This window comes from Aquarana catesbeiana, linkage group LG03 (assembly GCF_042186555.1).
Source record: "Aquarana catesbeiana isolate 2022-GZ linkage group LG03, ASM4218655v1, whole genome shotgun sequence".
Classification (NCBI taxonomy): Eukaryota; Metazoa; Chordata; class Amphibia; order Anura; family Ranidae; genus Aquarana; species Aquarana catesbeiana.
In genome coordinates this window covers 607,686,686-607,708,030 of record NC_133326.1, presented here as the reverse complement: position 1 = coordinate 607,708,030, position 21,345 = coordinate 607,686,686, and the positions used below count along the sequence as shown (strand labels likewise).

The 21,345-nt window shown below is 41.7% G+C and overlaps 1 protein-coding gene and 1 long non-coding RNA gene across 2 annotated transcripts in view; one reads left to right on the top strand and one right to left on the bottom strand.

Annotated features, from left to right (window-relative positions):
* The window catches only part of LOXL2 (lysyl oxidase like 2), a 121,415-nt gene that overhangs the window by 87,942 nt on the left and 12,128 nt on the right, over nucleotides 1–21,345 (top strand). The window contains exons 11-12 of the mRNA XM_073622208.1: nucleotides 13,737–13,852; nucleotides 13,986–14,122. Of these exons, the coding sequence (XP_073478309.1) occupies nucleotides 13,737–13,852; nucleotides 13,986–14,122 (253 nt within the window). The remainder of the gene's footprint in view (nucleotides 1–13,736; nucleotides 13,853–13,985; nucleotides 14,123–21,345) is intronic.
* LOC141133084 (uncharacterized) lies at nucleotides 3,872–19,989 on the bottom strand. The gene is made up of 2 exons (XR_012243008.1): nucleotides 19,909–19,989; nucleotides 3,872–4,379 (listed from the first exon to the last, which is right to left on the bottom strand). It is a non-coding gene; the product is annotated as an uncharacterized lncRNA (long non-coding RNA).

Sequence of the window (21,345 nt, the reverse complement as noted above, 5' to 3'; positions counted from 1 at the left end):
GGGAGGCATGCTCAGCCAGTCACTTTTATCTTCACATGCTCTAGGCATGGAAATGTTTTCTTGACAGTATCCAACCCCCCCAGCACACAGATTAGGTTATGTCCGCCATTTGTATGTCTCCTTGTAGTTCTGGTGTCACAGTTTATAGGGAAACTATAGTCTTTTTATATATACTATACTATTGAAGAGATTAGCTTAAATCAAATATGTATAGTAGTTTTTTGTTTTTGTGGGCAACCACTATAGTGAAGACAAAAAAAACCGCATGAAGTACATCTCTGCAATATAAGCACCATTCCCCATATTTTATACCTCTTGAAAGATAAGTGCACCTTTTGGGAAAAAAATATTAAATGCACATATTTTTGCAAGAAAAAAAATGTGTATTTTATTATTTTTTTCCCTAAGGAGCCTGGAAAGCATGCACCCCTGATCAGTGGATCAGGGGTGCAATGTCAGTCTCCTGCAGACAAGCCCTGCAGCTTTCAGCCTGTACCTGCATACGGGCTGACTGCTGAAAAATGGTCCCCAAGATACAGGGGAGAAAAGAGGCTATGTCTGTGACAAAGAATGTATGTTGTTGGGTACAAAAAGATTACATTTATTAGTATCAAAAAGATGTATAATTCCTTTAAAAGAATTTCCCTGGAGTACAGGTTCCCCCAACAGCGAAATACAAAGAACCACTTAGAGATTGCATGTCTAGCATGCTAACATTTAACAAAAAAACAAATACAACATAAAACATAAAATTGCAAAAATTGTCCTGACGCTAAGTATTCTGACACACGGAGTACTGCCATGGCTATACACCATTTGAATTTACCAAGAAGATCTACCTAGGTAGTTATCCTGTGTGTCAGCCCCTTGGAGGCTCAAGCTGGCTGACTGTTTACAAGCTGCAGGGCTTGTGAATGAACAACAGGGCCACTCATCAGGGACCTCGCAATCCATTCAAAACTACAAGCCGTCAGCTGTAATGTCTGACGGTGGTTCGTGCATTCACAGGAAACTGTGAATGAATGATGCGGCCATGTGGGTGGAGCCCCACACAGCCTCGTAATTTTCAGACAGGTACAGTGGGCAAGGGGAGAAGACCCCTTGCTCCCTGTCACAGGGAGAAGGGGAGAGGTTTCAGCTGCTTGAACATGTTACATGTTCCACCCTAAACACTGGTGGAACATGTAACATGTTACAAAAGCTGAATTTATCCTTTAAAGACTCTACAATTACAGAAAATGACTTGTTGATCTGCCAGAAATGCACTCAGCTTTTAAAGTCCTGTTGTGGACTGACGGCACAGAATTCTTGTAGACTGGGTGGTGTCATCCCTGCCCAGTTTTCTTTTGCTAAACTGCTCAAACCCTCCCCTCCTCTTCATCTCTGCAACATAAAGACTAATTCATCTGTAGTCCCAAGATAACATCTAAGAGGGCTGATTAGTCTCATTGAAATAACTCAGGAAATGTGCAGGGGACACAGGACAGCTCTGAATTCCTAACAGGATCAACACATATTTTTTTCTCCTTATTGAACAGATATAACAAAACATTACCTTATTTAACAGACCAAAAGGGATATGAGGAAACAAGAGAAGTTTGTTTTTGGGATTACGTACACTTTAACTTTACAAGGCAGTTGAACGTGCCAGCACAATGCGGCTACTTTCAATTAGAAGCATTGGCTGGCTTCATAAACAGCGACATCCTCTTTGGGAAAACAATCCAAAATCTGCACAAGCAAAGAGCATTACCAACTCAGCTTGTGCCCATTTTTTTGTCATTTTAAAAGCAGCAGAGACATTTTGGAGCATATAACAACCCCTTCATCAGGCAGACTGTCTGATGAAGAGACTGTTATGTACTCCAAAATGTTGCCGCTATTTTTACTTTTGTGATAAATAAATGGCTCTAAACTGAGCTGGTGATGTGCTGTGACCTATATATCCCTTTGGCACCTCTGACTGTTAGGACATCACATGCCTGCGTAAGAATAATGGAAAATGATTTCAATATGATTATTTTGAGGTTTCACTTTTAAATTAATAATGCTGCTTTAAAAAGGTGAAGTTACATTTAAAACGTATTTGATTACATATGAACCTGGTGCTAAAAGTCTCCCTGGCATCTTTCCCTTCTTCCTTCCTGCTGCCATGAAGCCAGCTGTTCCTCACTATTAATGTTATTTACTGCTGATCAAATTTAGATTTTCTAGGCTAAAAGTAGAACTAATAAACACATAGAAGTGAAAACAAGCAGCAAATATAGCACAGAGTCGCTGCCAGTCCAAGAAGCCGAGCACACCGCACCTCCTAATTATACATGCCAGGGACAGAGTGCCAGGCTAGAGTCGAGGAATGCAGAATGAGAAGAAAGACATGCCTGTTTCTTGGCATTTGGATTGGGAACTGGGTGGGGTGGCTACATAGCTTTGGTTAAATCAAAGTGAAGCCACGGCCCTGGAGCTGGGGGAGTTGGGGGGTGGAGTCTTTGTGATCAGGCCTGGAAAACATGGTGGGGTAGTTAACCTGGGATAGGAAGGCACGTACAAGATATTGGATGGAGGGGAAATGGGTTCAGCTGGGGATCATGCGAAGTTATGTGCAGGTGTTAGTGCTGGAAGGTATCTAGCAGCTGATAAGAATCTTAGCAATATTTTCTTCTCTTAAAAGCTTGTTTGATCCTAACAGGAAGAAAGCCAAGAATTAATGAAGGCTCCCCCAAAAATACAAGCTTTACCTAAACTTGCTGTGTCTATAACCTTTCATCTGGGCCTACTTTTTGTTTTTACATGTACAGGTTATGAATACGGTAGTCTGTATCAGTTTTGCCTACGAAAGCCTTTCGTCCAGCACTGGGCTCTTGTAAATACTATTTGTATAAAATAAACAAAGCGGTTGAGACCTGGGCCATATAGTGTAGATGCTGTCAGCAAGCATGTAGTTCCCGGGGGGCCACAGACGTGGCCCTAATTCAAGAATGCTTTATTCTTGCTCCTCATTGCTCCAACAGAACCATTATTATGATATGATTAGTTGTTAGCTAGTAAAATGTTTTTCTTTACAAGTTTGGTAGGTTTGATTTAGAACAAGGAAACATTGAACATTTTAGCTATTAATTCAAGCTGGTACTGTTAATTAAAGCTATTTTGGCGGAAAAAAAAAAAACACAACTGCTAAATGGTTCTTTTTGCCCTGAAGGAAGTTTTGTGCAATACATACTTTTATATCTGTTTATAAAAAATTGATATATTGTCATATGGGGGCCCAAGATCATCAGCAGCTGTTTGTAAAAGTATAACTGGCTCACCACCAAATTCTTGGTCCCTGCCATACTGGGGTAGGGCTCCTCCTTTAATAAAACTTGAGTCTCTCTCTCCACTTTACTTCCTTGACACAAATACTGATTTCCCTCTGCTGCCTTTCAAGCCTCCCTTGCCTGGGGCTTAACCTCTTTGGGCCTGGTGGCCAGGGAGGTTCTTCCCACCCAAACCTCTTGGAACCTCAGAAATTCTGATTCCCTAATATGGACCTCTCAAACTAGGAAAAACTGGGAATCAGTCCTCTCTCTAACCAAACTCCCCCAGAATACCTCACCCTGCATGGGTGAGAACCCTGAGTATAGCAATGTCTCCAAAACTTTCCCCCTTAAAGGGGCCACAACTCAAATATTGGTGCAATATACCTGTTGTTCAGGACACACTCCCAGTGTGCTGTACAATATATACATACATAGTGGCCAGAAAACTAGAATCCCTGTCTATGGAGAAGAGGTGAGCCGGCTTTTACCATTTGCATACAGTGAGTGAAAAAAGTATTTGACCCCCTGCTGATTTTGTACGTTTGCTCACTGATAAAGAAATGATCAGTCTATAATTTTAATGGTAGGTTTATTTTAACAGTGAGAGATAGAATAACAACAAAAATATCCAGAAAAACACATTTCAAAAAAGTTATAAATTGATTTGCATTTTAATGAGTGAAATAAAACATGACTTAGTACTTGTTGGCAAAATTCTTGTTGGCAATCACAGAGGTCAGACGTTTCTTGTAGTTCACCACCAGGTTTGCACACATCTCAGGAGGGATTTTGTCCCACTCCTCTTTGCAGATCCTCTCCAAGTCATTAAGGTTTCGAGGCTGATGTTTGGTAACTCGAACCTTCAGCTCCCTCCACATATTTTCTATGAGATTAAGGTCTGGAGACTGGCTAGGCCACTCCAGGACCTTAGTGTGCTTCTTCTTGAGCCACCCCTTTGTTGCCTTGGCCATGTGTTTTGGGTCATTATCATGCTGGACCCATTTTTAGGTTCTCATCCAAGATTTGACAGTACATGGCCCCGTCCATTGTCCATATGATGCGGTAAAGTTGTCCTGTCCCCTTAGCAGAAAAATACCCCAAAGCATAATGTTTCCACCTCCATGTTTGATGGTGGGGTGGGGATGGTGTTCTTGGGGTCATAGGCAGCATTCCTCCTCCTCCAAACACGGCGAGTTAAATTAATGCCAAAGTGCTTGATTTTGGTCTCATCTGACCACAACACTTTCACCCAGTTCTCCTCTGAATCATTCAGATGTTCATTAGCAAACTTCAGACGGGCCTGTACATGTAGGGTGGGCAGGGGGACTTTGCGGGTGCTGCAGGATTTCAGTCCTTTACGGCGTAGTGTGTTACCAATTGTTTTCTTGGTGACTATGGTCCCAGCTGCCTTGAGATCATTGACAAGATTCTCCCGTGTAGTTCTGGGCTGATTGCTCACCGTTCTCATGATCATTGAAGCTCCACGAGGTGAGAGCTTGCATGGAGCCCCGAGGACCGAGGAAGATTGACAGTTATTTTATGTTTGTTCCATTTGCGAACAATCGCACCAACTGTTGTCACCCTCTCACCAATCTGCTTGATGATGGACTTGTAGCCCATTTCAGCTTTGTGTAGGTCTACAGTCTTGTCCCTGACATCCTTGGACAGCTCTTTGGTCTTGGCCATGGTGGAGAGATTGGAATCTGATTGCTTCTGTGGACAGGTGTCTTTTATACAGGTAACAAGTTGAGATTAGGAACACTCTCTTTAGGAGAGTGCTCCTAATCTCAGCTAGTTACCTGTATAGAAGACACCTGGAAGCCAGAAATCTTGCTGCTTGATAGGGGATCAAATACTTATTTCACTCATTAAAATGAAAATCAATTTATAACTTTTTTGAAAATGTGTTTTTATGGATATTTTTGTTGTTATTTTGTCTCTCACTGTTAAAATAAACCTACCATTAAAATTATAGGCCGATCATTCATTTGTCAGTGGGCAAAGGTACAAAATCGGCAGGTGATCAAATAATTTTTTCCCTCCCAGTACATGTAATTCTATATAAAGAGACATGAATCAGCAACTCCCTTTCCACACATACTTTGCATTGGAACATATTAGTGGGAATGGGCTTAATGTTTACGTTCCAGCCCTTAAAAAAGGCAAGCTTATCCAGTACAGGAAAGTATGTTTTGCACATCAGGTTGTAGAATTTTGGGGATTTTTGATGGCAGCGATTTCAAAGACAAACAGTTGAAAAGATTTGTGAATTTTCTCACACAACAAGGCAATGGAAACAAGAACAATGCAATGGATTTCATACTGATTCAAAAATTCCCATTCAGCCAGGATCTTATGGTGAATCTAGTTCATTGTTTCTGTTTGTGCTGCCTCAGTCTGCAACAAAATTGATCATCTAATTGAGATAAAGTCCATGGTGAAGGAACGAGGGAGATATTACTTGACGTGGACCTGGGAAGAGATTTTCCAGTCCACAATACATCAAATACCATACAGTGCGCTAGTAGCAATAGTAAAACATAAAGTGTGTTGCACTCTTGAGCACATGGGATGTACAAACAAGCAGAGCAAACCTCCTAAAATATTTACCTTGGGCTGCGATATGAAAATGTCAGCTGGTCTAATTGCAACACCCTTGAGTACTACTACCTCATCTTGAGTATGCCGTCCCTTCTGGGCACCAGTCCTCAAGAAGGATGTGCTGGAACTGGAGAGAGTCCAGAGAAGGGCAACAAAGCTAATAAAGGGACTAGAGGACCTCAGCTATGAGGAAAGACTACAAGCATTAAACGTATTCTCTCTGCAGAAGAGGTGCTTGAGAGAAGATATGATAGCGATATACAAATACCTTACTGGTGACCCTAGCATAGGGAAAAAACATTTCAGTGGGAGGGAGTTTTAAAAAGGCACGCGGCCATTCATTGAAATTGGAAGAGAGGCGGTTTAACCTTAAACTGCGTAGAGGGTTCTTTACTGTCAGAGCAGTAAGGATGTGGAATTCCCTTCCACAAGTAGTGGTATCAGCAGGGAGCGTCAATAGTTTAAAAAACCTTTTAGATGGGCATCTTAACAATTGCAACAAACAGGGATATGGAATTTACTATTATATAAACTCACATACACACCACAGGTTGAACTGGATGGGCTGGTGTCTTATTTAACCTTACCAATTATGTAACTACTGTCTATAAAACTTTTTTTTGTTTTAACTTGTGCTAACAGTTACATTTTCAGGACAAGCTTTTAGGGGACTACCCTAGTCTGATAAATCTGTGGGATGAACTTGAAAGTAGAAGCTTTCTTTGGGCCATTGTAGGATGTACAGATATCTGTGTGGTCAGTATTAATGCTGGGATATTACAGGGTCCTTGTAGAGTTATCAGTCGGTTTTCATGTTTTCACCTGACTTTTTTGGAGAAAGAACCGAGGTTTGTATTATAGTAATTAGCCTCCAGTAGACTGCAGCTTGTGCAGAGATTTGTAGCTCCTTGGTAGCTGAAGACTGTTGGATTTCTCATCTCCCCTTGTCATGGGGCTGCACATCGCTTTAATACAGGAGATATTAGTGGTGCACTCCCTGTGCTCAGGCTCAGGGACACAGACATTTCAGAGTATTGTGGATCTATAGGCAATACCTGTGATTTAGCTGTTCAATGACTGTAATTATTTTTCCTTGAAGTGGAAAAAAAATACAGGGCACTTTCATAATGCAGTCTGATCAGTAGGCACCCATCCAACTGGTGAAGGATGAGCAATCCTAGCACGCCCCACTAGCAACAGCTTTACTGATATTTTATTCAGTATAAAAGGTATGTTTTAAACCTCAACTATCTGCTCACTGAAGCAGCATTATCATTTCTCAGTATGATCTAAACAGTAATGGAGGCCATAAGTAAAAATTGTATCTATTAAAAAATAAAAGTGTTAATGTTAAACTGCATTCCCTATGTCATGGTCATGGGACTGTATTCAAAGGGAGCGGGGGTTTTTTGATGAGGGGGACTAAAATAGTGACACCAGAGGCTCAGGAAAAGGGGAGAGCAGGGATCAGAATGCCTACATGTTTGGCAAGGGTGTGCTTGAGGCTCAGAATCTAAAGAGCATCTGGTATTCACCAGAGCACCCTACAAAGGTTGATGCAGTTTGCTGCAGGACAATTCCCAGGTTGCAGCCCTCAAACCCACCTGTGCAGGCTACAGCTGACCAGACACTGTGAAGATCTGGGATAACTGGGATGTACTAGAGCAGGAGCAAAAGAACTTCATATAAGGGACCTTAAGATGGATATTCCTCTTAGCCAACCAGATATTGTCCCCAAAATTAGGAAGTAGTGCCTTCTGATGATTTACAGTAGGTCAGCATTTTTTTGTGCCTAACAGCAGATTGGTAAAGTTGGTTTTGGGATTGCATCCTATATGCCAAGGCAGTTTTTTAAGCTGAACACTTGACAGAAAAAGATGTAAAAAAACACTGCAATGGTTAAGCCAGGTACACACCGCAAGTTTATTTTTTAGTTCAACCCAGCAGGTTGATCAGCTCCAGTGGGAACCGCTGTACTAACCATGCGAGGTTAATTCAGCGATCTCCCCTCCGCTGAGCAGTTGTGTTCTGACAGGGGGACGGCCCCCACCCACCAGAACTCTACGATCAGCGCTCTCTGTCATTGGCTAAGCGTGCTGATCAGGAGACGGTCGGCTGCTGGTTTATCAGCATGCATGTCTGACAGAAGCCGCCCGGATTTTGTTGGGGAGACCGACATACACGCGGGCCAGATGTCGTCTGGTTATTTTTTCGGGCCATGTGTATGGGGCTTTAGACACTTCAGGGTTGATCCCGTCACAATTAGTTAGATTTGTTAGAGCTAGGGTGTAGCACATAAATGGGACCCCCCCCCCCTTTTTGGGGGGGGGGGTTGAAAAGGAAATGATAAAGTACACAAGTAGATGAGGGTTTAAGTTTATGGAAACGAATAGAAGGAATTCCTTAAGATTATCACACATACAATAGGGGTGGTAGGATAGATTACACAAGGAGGTTTCAATAATCATTTAAATGGTAAGTTGTGAAGACTCTTTCAGATATTGTGAGAGTCAAAAATATATGGTATATTTATAAAATAGGAAAGTTATAAGGGTTTTAGAGAGTATATATATTTATAAGTAGATTATTGTTTATAAATATTTAAGTATTTACTGTATGTATGTATGTAATTTCTAACTATCAAGATAACTGGAGACAAGCGTTTTTGTTTAACAAACTGTATGTATGTGTTGTGTAAAAGGGAAAAAAAATGAAAAGTTTATTAAAGATTATCTGAATAAAGATTTAAAAAAAAAAGCAAGGGATCTATTGGTGGTCAAGTCTGAGTTCTCCATAGATTTATCCAAACTTTTTGGTAATTATAAGATTAAGATTCAATTTCCTGCCAGGATACAGTTTTTCATGCTGTCCCTATCTGTAGCTGAGCCTCCTTCTTGGCCTGTATAATTTTCCTGCATGTTAGTGGGTGGAAAACTCAAGTAGTGCAAACTCTTTTTCCTTTATCAGCTTACACAACTTACTTAACATAATGCTGACTGCATTAAATTATCACTGCAGAATACAGTAAAGTTTAGGAATAGTTCATGCCAAGGTGGTTTGGACATTTCTATATAAATTTAAAACAAGTTGGTGTAGGCTGGACATCCATTAAGGTTTGTGGCTTGCTTTGGACCGCATATCAATTGCTTCCAGTCTGTGGGTAATGTTAATTGCCTGTGGATAATACCAATTAGTAGCGCACACATTTGCATCTGGAAAACAGATCACGATTTCTGCTTTTTATTCAGGTGGCACGAGCTTCATCTTTTCCATATTGTAAGGCGCTGTCTTTTATCTGTGACCGATTATCGAGCAAAGTTCTACTTTAGAGTGAGAGCAGAACTGAAGCCAAGTAGAAATCAGCAACCGTTTTAATCAAATGCCTCCAGCTTACAAGGCTAGAACAGTTTCATGCTGTACAATGTGGTTTGCTGGAAGGCCTATGGGCAATACATCCAATATAATGCTGAGGAATGTTCCTCTACCCAACATGGATATATCATGGGAGAACAAAACTGAGGGACAAATGTAAATGAGATAACGCCCCACCAACTGTTGTCTAAAAGTATATAACCTGGCACTCAGAGAAGAATTTATGGGAGAGTAAGGCAATTTTCAGAATGATGATGTACAGTAAAGGAAACAATGGTTATTAATCATTTGTGAGTCCCAAATAAACTTCAAGGATAAAGTTAGAAATGGAAAGCAAAAATATTCCATCCTTTGACTTAGGAACAAAAAAGAAAATCAGTCAGGGGCCAGTTCACTCTAAAGTAATATTTCAGTTATAGGAGAGTGCTTGGGGCTTAAGCATCCACTACCTACCTTCAGTGGTGAGCTGGACACCATAGTTCCTGGCTATGTTTCTACTCACCTTGGAGAGTCTCTCCTTCAAAAATAGGTGTATCCGTCTCTTCCAGTAAGTTATCCATAGTATAATATGAACCCCAAAGGGAGAGAACTTGCTACACAAGAACAGAGATTTTACACCTGAAGTTCCTGAGTGTTATAAAGCTGGCCATTCATTAGGAGAATTTCTTTTGAAAATTTTAATATCATTAAGAAACCTGTTAATATGTCTTTGATTCCATTCAAATAGCAGGTCTGGAGGAAATTTTAAGGGCACAAAAATAAGGTAGTACTGAGTATTACCAAAAGGGCGGACTTTAAAGGCTAAGAACCAATGGAGAGAAAAAATCTATTGAAAACAATCAATTTTATTGAAATGTACATTTACATAGAATAATTAGAAAAAGGGTAAAAACATAGCATATGTGCATGTGTGTTTATGTGCAGTGAGCCCTTGTGCGTCTACGCGTTTTGCCGTTAGGCTTCTTCAGGACACGACCAAGAGACTAAACAGATAAGAGAATGTGTTTCTCTATCTTAGTTTGAGATACAATATCATAATAACCCACGATAAGATGAACGGTAAATTTGGGAGCTATGAGTAGATCAACGATAGCTGAGTCTAAAAGCAGGGGCATCTGAAAATTTATAGTCCTGGTCTAAAGGAAGCAGGAGGGGCCAGAAGGCGTCCACCGTATACGGATCCTTAATTGGGCTTGAGCAGCGCAGATGGCCACATAGAGCCCGGCAGCATATAGCTGTTTAACCAGGATTTCAGTAGAGAAACAAAAAACGTGCCCCTGGGAGACAGCAGTCCACTGCACGCGGAAATTTTAAGGGCATTTTAACAAAATGAATTGATAGCAAGAAGGAATGTTCTGACAAACAATGTTTCTACGAAAATCTAATCTGGCCAGCTTTAGAAGCCACTAGGTGATTTAATTCTTCAGCATCTACCATTAAAACTGCTTTATCCCTTTTGGGTACACTGATCCTTTGCTGGTTTATAAAATGTAGAAAGCAATTGATATAACAAATGCTCAGCAGGAAATCATGAAAGTCAATCCTTTACTCCCCTATAGTCCGAGAAATCACAAGACATTTCCCAGCTGCCTCAGAACTAGGCACGGGGGGGGTACCCTATATAAAGCTCTAAAGGGTGCGTGATGCTCTCTAACAGCCGTTATTTGTGAGATGCAACATTGGGTTTCCATATGTACTGCATTACTGCACAAGAATGCTTTTTGTTAATGTGTTTTAACATAATTCCTACAAGAAAGATCCAGTTTTTATGGGATCCTGATGTGTTTGTGTTACCAGTAAAGTTATTTCAGATGCTCTTGAAATAGCTTACGGGGTGACTGAAATTATCACTTTTGAGGTAAACTGCTAAAAGAAAATATAAGAGAAATAAGCAGGCTTTTAACAAATAGACAATGTACCACACATTGTGTGATGTACATATGGAAAATCACTGTTGCGTCTCACAATTAACTGCTGTTAGAGAGCATTTTTCTCCTTTCCCGGTGCCTCTGGTCCCTAAAAAGTGCAGATACCACAACATAATTAAAGGATAAGTCCACCCTAACACTAAAATCTCTACATCTACAGACACCCACGATCTAACACTAACTTATCTAGCCCTGCAAAGAAGAAATCAGTATAAATACCTTTTTTGAAGCCGATCTGGTCCGGTCTCCAGCGGTGGTAGTTCTAGTTCTGCAGACCACACAGCCGACAATGGCTGTGAAATGTATGGGGAATGACATCACCCATAGACTTACTATGGGGCTTCCGTTGTTGGCTGTGTCCTCTGCACCCTCCTCGACAGTGAACCCACGGCTCACAGCTCAGCGTGGAATCGGGTCGGATCGGCTTCAAAAAAGGTATTTATATTGATTTCTTCTTTACAGGGTTAGATAGGTTAGTGTTAGATCATGGATGTCTGTAGATGTAGAGATTTTAATGTTAAGGTGGACTTATCCTTTAACTTTATATAGTTGCACAGGGTCCTAATTCCCCAAGATCTTAAGAGGTTAGCATTTCCACCTGGCAGCACTAGGGTCGTCGGTTCGAATCCCAACCATGGCACTACCTGCCTGGAGTTTGCATGTTCTCCCTGTGTGCATAGGTTTTGTCTGGGTATTCAGGTTTCCTCCCATACATCAAGAACATGCTGGTAGGTTAATTGGCTCTAGTATGTGTATGTATGAATGTGAGTTAGGACCCTTAGATTTTAAGCTCCTTGAGGCCAGGGACTGATGTCAATATAAATTGATGGCGATATAAATACCTGTAATAAATAAAATAAAGATCCAGAGTGCAGTGCAAAGTGCAGAGTGACAACGGGGTGCCTTATTATTATGCCACCACCCTTGCATGGTCTACTCAACAGTAAAGCATAGTTCTGGTCAGATGAGGAAATCAGAGTAGCAACATAGGAGTGTGTGATGAGATAGGTAACCACTGAACACCAATGCAAAGATGAAGCGATTGCTTTATGAGTTCAGAGTTGCTGATTAATGAACAGAGATTTCTTGGAATGTGGTTGACAGAATAAAATGTGCTGGATGCATTGCCAACGAATATTGGGCTGCTAATCTTCTAAAATGAGTTTCTACATTATCTAAATCAGTGTTTCTTAATTAAAAAAAAACTTAAATGTTACTTATCAATAGGAGACCAATCAGAAGCCCCCCTTCATATTAGAGGTCCCCCCATCTCATTAGAGTCTGTTTGAGGGAGGAGGGAAAGGTGTCGGTGGAGACGGAGAGATTGAAGATGTGAGTTAGAGAATAGTAGTAGTGGGACCGTAGTAGTTCAGAGGGGACAGGGTCCAGGAGGCATTTGCTGAGGTGGGCCTCAGAAAATAGCAAATTCAACAGAGTTAAAGGAAGAAGGTATTGAGTGTAGTAGTAGACCTGGACCCTGTCCTCTCTCAACTAGTACAATCCCCCCCTTGCTCTGTTCTACCTTCTCAAACTCACATCTTCAATCTCTTCCTCTCCACCCCCCCCCCTTTAAATAGGATCTAATGAGATGGGGGGGGGGGAGCTGGACTGTGGAGATCTCATCATAAATTGTATCGATCTTGTTTTTGAATTGATTGGAAATCTCCTGGGCAAGTGAGTAGGTTAGTGGATGGAGACAGTAGGGGGCAAATAAGAGAGTTTAGGGAAGAAAAAAAAGTTGATAAGGGATGGATGAGAGGTTTTTGATGAGAGTGACGAAGTAGGTTTGTTTAGCAGCTCGGAGGCACGAGTTGTACTTTAGAAAGGCAGATTTGTATACGGTGTGGATATGGTGAAGTCCTGCATGGATGTAGTTTTACATCACAACTGATCAGCAGTACACCTGTGTCTCTTGAGACTTCCAGTGTTGTCTGTTTGCCAGGGTTGTAGCGGGTGCCTCCTGATTCTGCACATAGAGGGGAGAAAGTGTGTCCAGGGAAGATGAGGCTTTATTATGGTTTTAAAGGAGAAATGTAAATCTAGCAACCTTCTTTTCTTTCCATGCTAGCTGTATCTTTTTGCTTACCTCAGATCAGAAGGTATCCTGGTCCTGTGGTCTACACTGGGCAGTGCTCTGGTCCTCTCCAAACCAGCAAAAGAGTGGGACTCTGGGCATGCGGGTTTTGTCTATAGCCCCTAATAGAGAAGCAATCTACTTACAAACCTGCAGGTTGGGGGCTTCTCTATCAGGGTCTACAGAATGCATGGAGAATACCGATCTGGCTTAGTGGAGGACTGCCGCCTGGAGAAAGACACGGCTCCTGTTCTTGATTGCCTTCAGATTTTAAGTATATGGAAGTATAATTAGTAGTATTGGAGGGCTGTTGGGAATGTTATTTATAGGTATCCTTTAATAATTATTTTAATATTGTGGTAGTGTTACATAAACAAAAGCTGTAATGGAGAGTATAAGTAACATTATTTGTTATTTAGTGTACTAAATGGAGATTCCTTTTTTTTTTGTTTTTTTGTGCAGCCACTACCACAGTATGGAGGTCTTCACTCACTATGACTTGCTGAGTTTGAATGGGACCAAGGTTGCTGAGGGGCACAAGGCCAGTTTCTGTCTGGAGGATTCAGAGTGTGAGACAGGTGTGTGCATACAGACAAGTTTGACATCTGGCTTTCTGGTATTCTCGTATGTCCTTGTAAAGTTTGGTCCCCTTGTGTCATCTAATCAGCTTAATTTTCTGACATTTTATTCTCTCCCCAAAACTTTTCACAGATGCACAGAAGCAGTATGTGTGTGCTAATTTTGGTGAACAAGGGATCAGTGTTGGCTGCTGGGATATTTACAGACATGATATTGACTGCCAGTGGGTCGATATCACTGATGTGGCCCCAGGAGATTATTTCTTTCAGGTAAGATACCTAAATCATTTCCTAATAATCATGTCTCTAATAATTTATTTTAATATGTACATACCTTTTAGATGCATTTTTTTTTTTTTTATAAATGGTTTCCAGAACTTAATGAGAAGCAGTCAGTACTGAGCATTTGCAAGAATCAATGTCTGTTCTATAAATATTATATATATCTATAGATATATCTATATCTATAGATATAGATATATAGATATATATTATATTATTGTAAGCTTTAACGAGCAGGGCCCTCTGATTCCTCCTGTATTGAATTGTATTGTACTTGTACTGTCTGCCCTAATGTTGTAAAGCGCTGCGTAAACTGTCGGTGCTATATAAATCCTGTATAATAATAATAATATTATATAATAGTGAAGCCTCACTTCTCAGGGATGGCTGTGGGTGCTGGTATTTGGTTGTATTCTTTCCCTAGACCGCTGAAATACAGCTTACCAATAGGTTTGCTGCCATTAATAAGTAGTCTTTAACCACTTCAGCCCCAGAAGAATTTACTCCCTTCCTGACCAGCACACTTTTTGCGATACTGCACTGTGACGCTTTAACTGACAATTGCGCGGTCGTGCGACGTTGCACCCAAACAAAATTGACGTCCTTTTTTCCCACAAATAGAGCTTTCTTTTGGTGGTACTTGATCACCTCTGCGGTTTTTTTTTGCGCTATAAAAAAAATAAAGCGACAATTTTGAAAAAAAAAAGCTATATTTTTTACTTTTTGCTATAATAAATATCCCCCAAAAATATATAAAAAAAAACAATTTTTTTCCTCAGTTTAGGCTGATATGTATTCTTCTACATATTTTTAGTAAAAAAAAAAGGCAATAAGCGTATATTGATTGATTTGCGCAAAAGTTATAGCGTCTACAAAATAGGGGATAGTTTTATGGCATTTTTATTATTTTTTTTTATTAGTAATGGCGGGGATCTGCTATTTTTATCGCCATTATGGCGGACACTTTTGACACCATTTTGGGACCACTGTTATTTATACATCAGTGCTATAAAAATGAACTGATTACTGTGTAAATGACACTAGCAGGGAAGGGGTTAAACACTAGGGGGCGATCAAGGGGTTAAATGTGTCCTAGGGAGTGATTCTAACTGTGGGGGGATGGGCTACCACTGGCATGACAGCGATCACTGCTCCTGATGACAGGGAGCAGTAGATCCCTGTCATGTCACTAGGCAGAACGGGGAAATGCCTTGTTTACATCTCCTTGTTCTGCAGCTCCATGACACGATCGTGGGCCCCCGGCGGACATCGAGTCCGCAGAATCCGCGGGCACAGTCACGCTGTATGCAGCGGGCGCGCGTGCCCGCTAGCCCCACCAATTAAAAGGGACATACAGGTACGCCCATTTGCCCACCACTGCCATTGTGCTGACGTATATTGGTGTGCAGTGGTCAGCGAGTGGTTAAGGCCTGGTTCACACCTATGCATTTTTTAATGCATTTTCAGTTTTGCAGAAACACACTACAGTTTATTTAACATGGTTTCCTATGGATGTAGTTCACATCTGGCAAAAGCCAGGCACTTTTTTCTGGTTTTTGGTTCCATAGACTTCAATGGTTTAAAGATGTGTATTGAAAAATGCAAAAATGCACCTGCAATGTGCAAACTGCAGCCTGCACAAGTGTGAATCAGGCCTAAATGCGCAGCCTCCTGAAGCGTTCATCCTGGTTCTGGCTTCACTACTTAGTGGGTCACTGATTCTTCAGGCGGTAAAGCAAGACAGCCTCAGAGCCTAAAATTATAAAAGCCTGTCAGCAATTGCAGTTCTCATATATTTCTTTCAATAGAAATGGAGAAGATGTCTGTTTTCAAATCCAAATAGCTTACATACATATAACACATGAGGAACTAAAGGGATGTGACAACATGCTCACACTGAATTAACCCTCTGCACACTGCCATACACCAGGGGCTTATCATTAAATGAGTGGGCCCCCGACACTGGGAAAAGTGGGCGTGGTTTAAATTGCTCAACATATTGGGCGTGGCTTAAAAGGGGGTGTGGTTAGAGTCTGAGATGGCGGACAAGTGGTGCTTAGTGGGGGCAGATTGGGTGGCACTGCCAGTCAGTGGGGGAGGGGGCACTGGTGATCCATCTGGCATTCTGTGTAGAAGAATCTTCCCCTCTCTCACTTTTCTTCTGGGCAGATTTCTCTCATCTAGAGGGATGCCAGTGCAGTGATAGCTCAGACGATCTCCGAAAAGCAAAAGAAAAACCAGAGTAATGCTCCGTACACACGGTCGGACATTGATCGGACATTCCGACAACAAAATCCTAAGATTTTTTCCAACGGATGTTAGCTCAAACTTGCCTTGCATACACACGGCCACACAAAGTGGTCGGAAAATCTGATCAGTCTGAACATGGTGACGTAAAACACGTACGTCAGGACTATAAACGGGGCAGTAGCCAATAGCTTTCATCTATTTATTCTGAGTATACGTGGCACTTTGTGCGTCAGATTTGTGTACACACGATTGGAAATTCCAACAACGGATTTTGTTGTCGGAAAATTTTATAGCCTGCTCTCAAACTTTGTGTGTCGGAAAATTCGATGGAAAATGTGTGATGGAGCCTACACACGGTCGGAATTTCTGACAACAAGGTCCTATCACACATTTTCCGTCGGAAAATCCGACCGTGTTTACGGGGCATTAGACTTATCGGTAACCATGTTTCTAGGAGTCATTCAGGACAGCACTAGAGAGATAAGCCCCACCTCCGGAGGCAGGAAACACATAATCATAAAATCCATAAAGGGCGGCTTCCGTCCCTCTTCCCCAGTCTTTATCTGAGAACCTCCCTGGAACGGCTTCTCAAACAACAAAAACATTCGTCCAAAGTTATAACAGCATATAGGGAGGGAATCCTTGCTGTCCTGGACGACTCCTAGAAGCAGTTACCGGTAAGTTTAACTCTGGTTTTCTCTAGTCGTCTAGATATGATCGAGAACTTACCAGATTGGGGGGGGGGGGGGGGAACTACCGCTTGGAGGACTTTTCTCCCAAACGCTTGATCTTGTGCTGAGCTAAGGTCCAATCTATAATGCTTCATGAAAATGAAAGTCAAGAAGTAGCTTGACCATGTTGCTCGACAAATATGCTCTGGTGTCGCTCCAGCTCACTCCGCCCAAGAGGTCCATAGCGCTCGTGTGGAGTGAGCCATGGGGGAAAAAGGACATTCCTTCTTTAAAATCTTGTAAGCTTCCACAATAGCTTGTTTAATCCACCTTGCGATTGTGCCTTTCGAAGCTTGGAACCCCAATTTTTTTCCCGAATGCAAAATAAATAGAGCATTGGATTTTCTAATGCTTTCCGACAATTCCAGATACTGTAAGACATAGGCTCTCACATCCAGTTGGTGGAATTCTGTTTCTTTTGGATTGGTTGGGGACCCACAGAAAGAAGGCAAAACAATTTCCTGAGTCCTGTGGATTCTTGACACTTTAGTCAAAAACCCTGGGTCTGTACGCAATACTAGTCTGTCTTCAAAAAATTGCAGGAAATGCTCCTTAATGGAAAGTGCCCGCAACTCGCTAATGCGTCTGGCTGTGGATATGGCCACTAAAAACACAATTTTGAGCGTGACCCATTTTAAGGACAGCTCTTTCTTTTGGAACCATTTTATCCAACCTTGCAATCGACAGGTCCCATTTTGGCAGATTTTTGAACGGAACGGGTCTAATCCTGGCTAACCCCTTAAAGAACCTGCTATCTAGGTATCAGCTCTCCAGAGCCTGACAAGGGGACTTAGATGCCTGGGATCCCTGCTGTTCACAGGTCCTTGCAGACCTCCTTCCCCCTATTCCTTAGGCAGCCCTACCTAGGCTCAGGGGAAGGAGTGCTCCCATCCAGCCTCCTCCTCTGGTGGAGGAAACACAAAGACTGGGGAAGAGGGACAGAAGCCACCCTTTATGGATTTTAATTTTGTGTTTCCTGCCTCTAGAGGTGGAGCTTATCTCTCTAGCACTGTCCTGGACAGACGACTCGAGAAACTTCTGCTCACTCCTCTGCCAGGCTCTGACTGATGACATCATCTATTGCAGAGCCCAGCAGAGGAAGTCTTCCTTTGCTGACACTTTTACTTTACTTGTCCGAGCAGTTACTGCATGGGCACCCCTTCTCCAGAGGTGTTGGCCCAGTCACAGGAGCAGTGATACAGCTGTCACTTCACCTGTCAGCGGCGGTGCTGCCCCCCTCAATGCCACGCCCTCTGGATGAAAAAATAGGCCCCCACCGCTACACCGATCATCCCCGAATGTATCATCCATGTGTGCAGGATGGGTCAGGTCACAGTGGGCCCTCCCCCCTCGGAGGCTTGTGTGCAGTGAACACCCTGCACCCATAGATTATACGCCACACACCCTTTCATATTTCTAGCAAACATTTGCATACAAACAGGCATTTTTGGTTGACATATCAGTTCAAGCTGACCAGCTCTGTCAGAATATTCCTTCTCTGGCACCTGATGTGTTACACAGTCTATGTAAGCCATTTGGATTTGGGCACAGACATATCTCACCCATTTACATTGAATAGTGCAGGTCAGTGACCAAACCTGAGTCTGTAGCTCTCCTCCAGCTTAGTCTGTCTACCCCATATTGGGACTGCTTGTCCACCAAAATATGCTATAAGCAAGTATTTTCCATTTTGCAGAGTAGGAACTGGCCAGAGAGAGATTATTTTGATGCAGTTTGCAAGCTTGAACATTAATTGCAATGTATGTAAACCAAGAATCTGTTTTTTTTGCAAAACTTTGCTAGAAATGGGTAAGGGTGTATAGCAATGAGCAAAAGGTTCATTCAAAATGTCTAGTGTACCCATATTTCTTTGTCACACATACCTTTAGGCCTTATGCACATGGGAGTATGATGCTGTACAAAATGTAAATTGCAGGCATATTTCTGCACTTGGGAGACACAGCTGTCCCATACAGTTGCCCTTAGTAATGACGGACTGTATGCTAGCTGTCAGCATGTATATGCTGTACTTACGTAAGCATGTGCTTAAATCCATTGACACACACAAGCTGCTCCCCGGCATTTATTCCAATGCACATGTGTATGCAAGTATGCTGTAAACCTATATACAGCCAATGTACATCCACTCATTACTATGGGCAGCAGTACACTGCAGCTGTCCCCAGGTGTAGAAATATGCTTGCATTTTACTTTGTATGGCCCCATGAGCAAGTGTGAATGAGAACTTTATTCCATTATCGGCATCAGATGCAGATCATCGCCTCAAGATATAAACTTCAAATAATATATCAAATTAAATGATTTTTAAATCCTCGCTATTTTTTAGCACAATGTTTCAAACTCAGCCATACCCTTCTTCTAAACATAGTTGATTATACTTCCTGAAAGTATTGTTGCACTGAAAAAATAAGATATCAGGAATTCTGCAGAGATTTATACCTGTTTAGTGGTAGCTTATTTGGACAATCATGTTGCTTGCATTAGTGAGCAAGTCTTAAGCCCCATACACACTATTAGATTTTCTGCAGATTTTTGTCTTCAGATTTACCAAAACCATATAATATGACATCAAACCTTAAGTTTCAATTTGTATGTAATCAGGCAGGCCCTTGCACTACATGGTTTTGGTAAATCTGAAGACAAAAATCTGCAGAAAATCTAATAAGGCGTATGGGGTCTAAAGCCTTGTACACACGGTCAGATTATTGGACACATTTTCATCAGTTTTTTGTTTGATGCTAGTCTCAAATCGAAAGTGAAGAGGGTACTCACCATCAGAAAATTTTCTGACAACAGAATTCAAGGTCAGAAGAAACGTAATGTGTTGAATTGTTTTGTATGTGGTCTTTCATTTCTGAGCATGCCTAGTCTTGCTCTTCAGATTTTTTTTTTTAACAGAAAACCATACTAATGAAACGAAAAGCGGACGTTGTGGTCACATCAGACAAGAATTTTCAAGCCTGCACATACAGTTTTTGTCTGCAGAAAATTCGTAATCAGTTGTCAAAAGCAGCGTACTAACGATCAGAAAATCGACAGATCGTTCATCGGACAAAATTTATCTTCAGATTTTTTGACCGTGTGTACGGGCCTTAAGGCCGGGTTCACATATGTGCGGCTGCGGTTCACAGCATGGGATCCGATGCATTACTGTACACCGGTTCAGGTGCGATTCAGGTCCAAATTTTTGCCTGAATTTGCACCTGAACTGGACCCAAAGATGCACAGGACCCTTTTGCAATCCAGACCGTGGCCACCCTGGACCTGTGTGAACCAGCTCCATTGAGAGCCGGTCCCACTCGGCCGTCATGCAGATTGGATGCGGGGAAACCTGCATTCAATTTGCATATAGTTACATAGTACATGTACATACAATTTGCATATAATCCAGCCTTAAAGGTTCTGCCCCCCAAGCCAGCTGAATTAGCTGCATTTTAGGTCTGAAGGCTTCAGGACATTGTTAGGATACTTATGAAGGCTTCTAGTGACCCCTTCAGTAAGCAAGTGGAATCCTCTCAATTTTTATTGTCTGAGCTTTGCTACAATATCACTACAAAACAATGTGCCTGCACTAATATGAAAGTGTTAGCATGCCTTGAGAAGTCAGGATACTCTGGGCTAGAGTGGGTAATGTAGGCCCTTTCATAGGACGTTATTGGTACCTGTCTCCACCTAAACGTTCTTCTCACCTCCTTTAAACAATCCAAGGCATTGCTGATAGCTGAACTTCATGTCTTCTCCAGTGGAGTGCTTTCTCTTCATCATCCTTGGGAGAGTCTACTGCTGCCTGCATCACCTGTTCACTTTTCATTTTCTTTGAAAACCTTGTACCAGATATTTTGGTATTTGTAACCCACTTTTAAATGTTTTCCATTACCAAGTCATCCCCTTTTAGTAAATTTCTTCTATAGCAGCATGTGACAATAGGTAAAATGCTAGCATTTACAAGTCACAGTTCAGTTATCTCATGAAAAACTTGGATTGTTATCAAGAGACACAGCTGTTTCTCATACTGAAGATTGGAAAATGATTACTCATGTTGAAGACTTCTTGGAACTTTCCTAATGGTTTTCTCATACTAGGGATCTAACACAATGGCAAACTAATAAAGTAGCATTGAGGGGGCAAAGAAACAGATGGTATGTTCATGGAAAACAGTCATCTCACCACAATGTCTCGCTGGACTAAAGTACCCTCTACTGGCCAACA